Source organism: Nicotiana tabacum, chromosome 23 (assembly GCF_000715075.1).
Source record: "Nicotiana tabacum cultivar K326 chromosome 23, ASM71507v2, whole genome shotgun sequence".
NCBI classification, from domain to species: domain Eukaryota; kingdom Viridiplantae; phylum Streptophyta; class Magnoliopsida; order Solanales; family Solanaceae; genus Nicotiana; species Nicotiana tabacum.
This window is the reverse complement of record NC_134102.1, coordinates 77,542,779-77,546,533: the sequence shown is the minus strand read 5'-3', so window position 1 is coordinate 77,546,533 and position 3,755 is coordinate 77,542,779. Positions and strand designations below refer to the sequence as shown.

General features: G+C 41.6%; 1 protein-coding gene across 1 annotated transcript; it reads left to right on the top strand.

Moving 5' to 3' along the window:
* The first annotated feature begins 261 nt into the window (after positions 1-261).
* LOC107784498 (uncharacterized) lies at positions 262-795 on the top strand. Its single transcript, XM_016605642.2, has one exon. It carries the CDS (start codon positions 262-264, stop codon positions 793-795), a length of 534 nt encoding a protein of 177 aa, XP_016461128.2.
* Positions 796-3,755: the final 2,960 nt, after the last annotated feature.

The window sequence follows — 3,755 nt, the reverse complement described above, 5'->3', positions numbered from 1 at the left end:
TTTTTCGATGGAGCAGCAAACATTAAAGGAGTCAGAATTGGGACAGTCCTAATTTCGGAATCCGGACAACACTATCCAGCATCGGGAAAGATAAGATTCCCTTATACTAATAATATAGGTAAATACACAGCGTGCACCATTAGGATCAGAATGGCAGTCGACATGAACATCAAAGAACTTTTGGTCATAGGAGATTCCAATCTATTGATATACTAAGTCCAAGGGGAATGGTCCACCAAAATTGTCAAGATCCTTCTGTACATGCACTACATGAAAGAGCTATGCAAGAAGTTCACGAAGATTGAGTTCAAGTACATCCCCAGGATTCAAAACGAGTTCGCCGACGCCCTCGCAACTCTATCATCCATGATTCAGCATCCATACAAGAACTGCATCGACCATATAGAGGTAGAGATGAGGGATCAACATGCATATTTCTTCCACGTAAATGAAGAGCTAGATAGTAAACCATGGTATCACGAAATTAGGAAATTCCTTGCAACCAGAGAGTACTTGGAAAATGCTACTAATAGTCAAAAGCGATCCCTCAGGAGGTTGGCAAACCACGTTTTCCTCAACGGGGAAGTCCTGTACAGGAGGACCCCAGACTTGGGTTTGTTGAGATGTGTAGATGTCGTCGAGGCAACAAGGATATTGGAAGAAATATGTGTAGAAACGTGTGGACCCCACATGAAAGGGTTCATATTAGCCAAGAAGATCTTGAGAGCTAGATACTTTTGGATGACTATAGAAAGCGATAGTATTCGCTACGTACAGAAGTTTCACCGGAGCTAGATTCATGGGGATTTCATCCGGGTTCTGCCAAATGAGTTGAATCTTATGGGTTCACCTTGGCCGTTCGCCGCTTGGGGCATGGACGTGATTGGACCTAAGAGCCTGTTGCATCAAATGGGAATCACTTCATCTTGGTAGCTATCAACTACTTCACTAAATGGGTTGAAGCATCTGCCTACAAGGTCGTCATAAAGAAGGTAGTAGCAAATTTTATCCGAAACAACATCGTCTGCAGATTTGGAATACCAGGGTCAATCATTACAGACAACGCCGCTAACCTCAATAGTGACCTCATGAGAGAAATATGTGAGAAGTTTAGAATTAGTCACCGCAACTCCACACCCTATAGACCACAACTAAATAGGACAGTTGAGGCAGCCAACAAGCAGATCAAAAGGATTCTACGAAATACACTGGATAATCAAAGGCAATGGAATTAGACTATCTTTCGCCTTACTGGATTATCGGACCACCATGAGAACATCCACTGGGGCAACACCGTACATGTTAGTATACGACACTGCAGCTGTGACACCCGTAGAGGTCGAGATACCATCTTTAAGGGTCATTTAAGAGGCCAAGTTAGACGATCCAGAGTGGATACTGTTCAGATAGGAGCAACTCATGCTAATCTATGAGAAGAGAATGGATGCAGTATGCCATGGTCAACTATATCAGAACATGATATCCAGTGTATTTAACAAAAGGGTGAAGACTCATCATTTCGCAGCGAGGAAGTTGGTCCTGAAGAAAATATTTCCCCACCAAAAAGAAGCCAAAGGAAAGTTCATACCAAACTGGCAAGGTCCTTACGTGGTTCACCGAGTATTGTCGGGTGGAGCTCTAATCTTGACAGAAATGGATGGAAGAATCAACATGAAGCCCATCAACGCAGACGCAATCAAGAGATATTATGTTTAAAGACAAATAGAGTTAGGGTTTTTAGTGTAACAGAACTACGTTCAACCTGACTTCCCACGGAGGGATACGTAGGCGATCCACGTAGGGTTCGGTTTCTCTCCCTCCTTCATTTTGTAATAGAAAATAAAATATCACATTTGTGTGTTGCTCTGGAACTACGCCGACTTGATTTCCTCAGGAAGGAATACGTAGGCAATCCTCATCATATTTAGTCATCTTTTGTAATTGAACTACGTTCTGGCCTGATTCCATTTGGATACGTAGGCAGTCTGAATCAGACTCGGTCATTTCATTCTTAATCTCGTCATTTTTGCATCTATTGTAATCGAACTATGTCTTGACTTGATTCCACTTGGATACATGGGCTGCCTAAGTCAGGCTCGGTCATCTTCATCATATTTTGTCATCATCCATGAACTACGTTCAGACCTGATTCCATTTTGGATAAGCAGGCAACTGAAAGGGTTCGGTCATAGCCTTAGGAAAAACCTTTGAATTGCATTAGTTGAATTAGGACGCAGTCGCAACGGCAAGTAGCCGCATTGTCAAGCATCACGAAGGATCAACATTAACTGGACAATTGTTTTAAAAGAAGATGCTCACGTTTGGAGTACTTTTCGTAAACATATCATAATCCAGAACGATGACATATATCTTAAAACAAAGCTTTTCAAACTTGTTTTTTTTTAAAAAATACAGTAATTTGTTCCACCTACCAAACTTCATGGCGTAACCATATCAAAGGCCGGGGCAAACCAACACTATGGCCGACACAAACCAACTTCCCCGCTCCCACTAAGAACTTTTCTTTGAGTGCAGGATCAACAGGAAGCAAGGAAATGTTCGGATCACACTGGGAAAATAACGGATCTACCACTTTTCAAGGATTATCATCCTTTATCCTTTACTAAAATTTTCTTGTATAGCTGAAGCTAATCCTTGAATATTTTATCGGTACCTCACAGTCAGACCATTGATGCAAAAAAGGCACAATGTACATCGCAAACCGCTTGCTCAATCAATCAATGCACCTTGTACAAACTGAACTGTTGGCTTCACAAATTGAAGCCTTGTATATAGCGAATCGCCTGCTCAACCAATCGGAGAACCTTGTGCAAATGACCACTGGCTTCACCAACTGAAGTCCTGTATATAGCAAATCGTTAGCCCAATCGATCGGAGTGCCCTGTACAAATCAAACACCGGCTTTGCCAATCGAAGCCTTATATAAAGCAAACTGTTCATTCCACCAAGAGAATAATCCACATCACCACTCTATCGCAATAGAGGCCAGAATAGACAGTCACAAACCTCGTCACCAACGTTCTGCCAATCAATGGCTGCAACTTAGCTTCACAGTCAAGAATATCTCTTGGGCATGCTTTTCTTTCCTTTACTACTACCTTGAATGTTTTGAAGCTTTGCTCATGCAGCTTTAGGCATGATTACAGTTTAAGTTAGTCACTCCCAACTGCATATTATTTTACATTTTAGTGCAAAGCTCTCCTAACAAGCGGAAACACACTCTACAAAATAAGCTCTCCCAATAAGTGGAGACATTTTCTCAGTTCAAAGCTCTCCCAACGAGCGGAGATGCACTCTACAAGTCAATCTTTCCCAACTAGCGGAGACACTTTTTAATGCTCTGACAGCTGCGGAAAGGTACACAACCCGGCTAACAAATCGAGTCAGGTTCAAGTATCCCATCATAACGATCACAAATAACGACTTGTCGGTAACCAGGCATCATCATTCTTGCATCATTTACATCAAATCATGATATATTCTGTATTGCAATATATGGATATGTGTGTATTTCATTTTTGCAGGAACAAATATCACAACGTGGAACTCTTTCTAAGAAGCAAACCAAACTACAATGCTATGAGTGACAACAAACTCAATAGCGGGCTAAGGATCCAAGTACATACACAAAACGACTAGTGGAACTCCAAATCTTCAATTCCTCCAAATCAAGCCGCAAAATTCAAGTTATCATAAGTGCCCAATGATCCATCTCGTCGTATCGTCATAATACG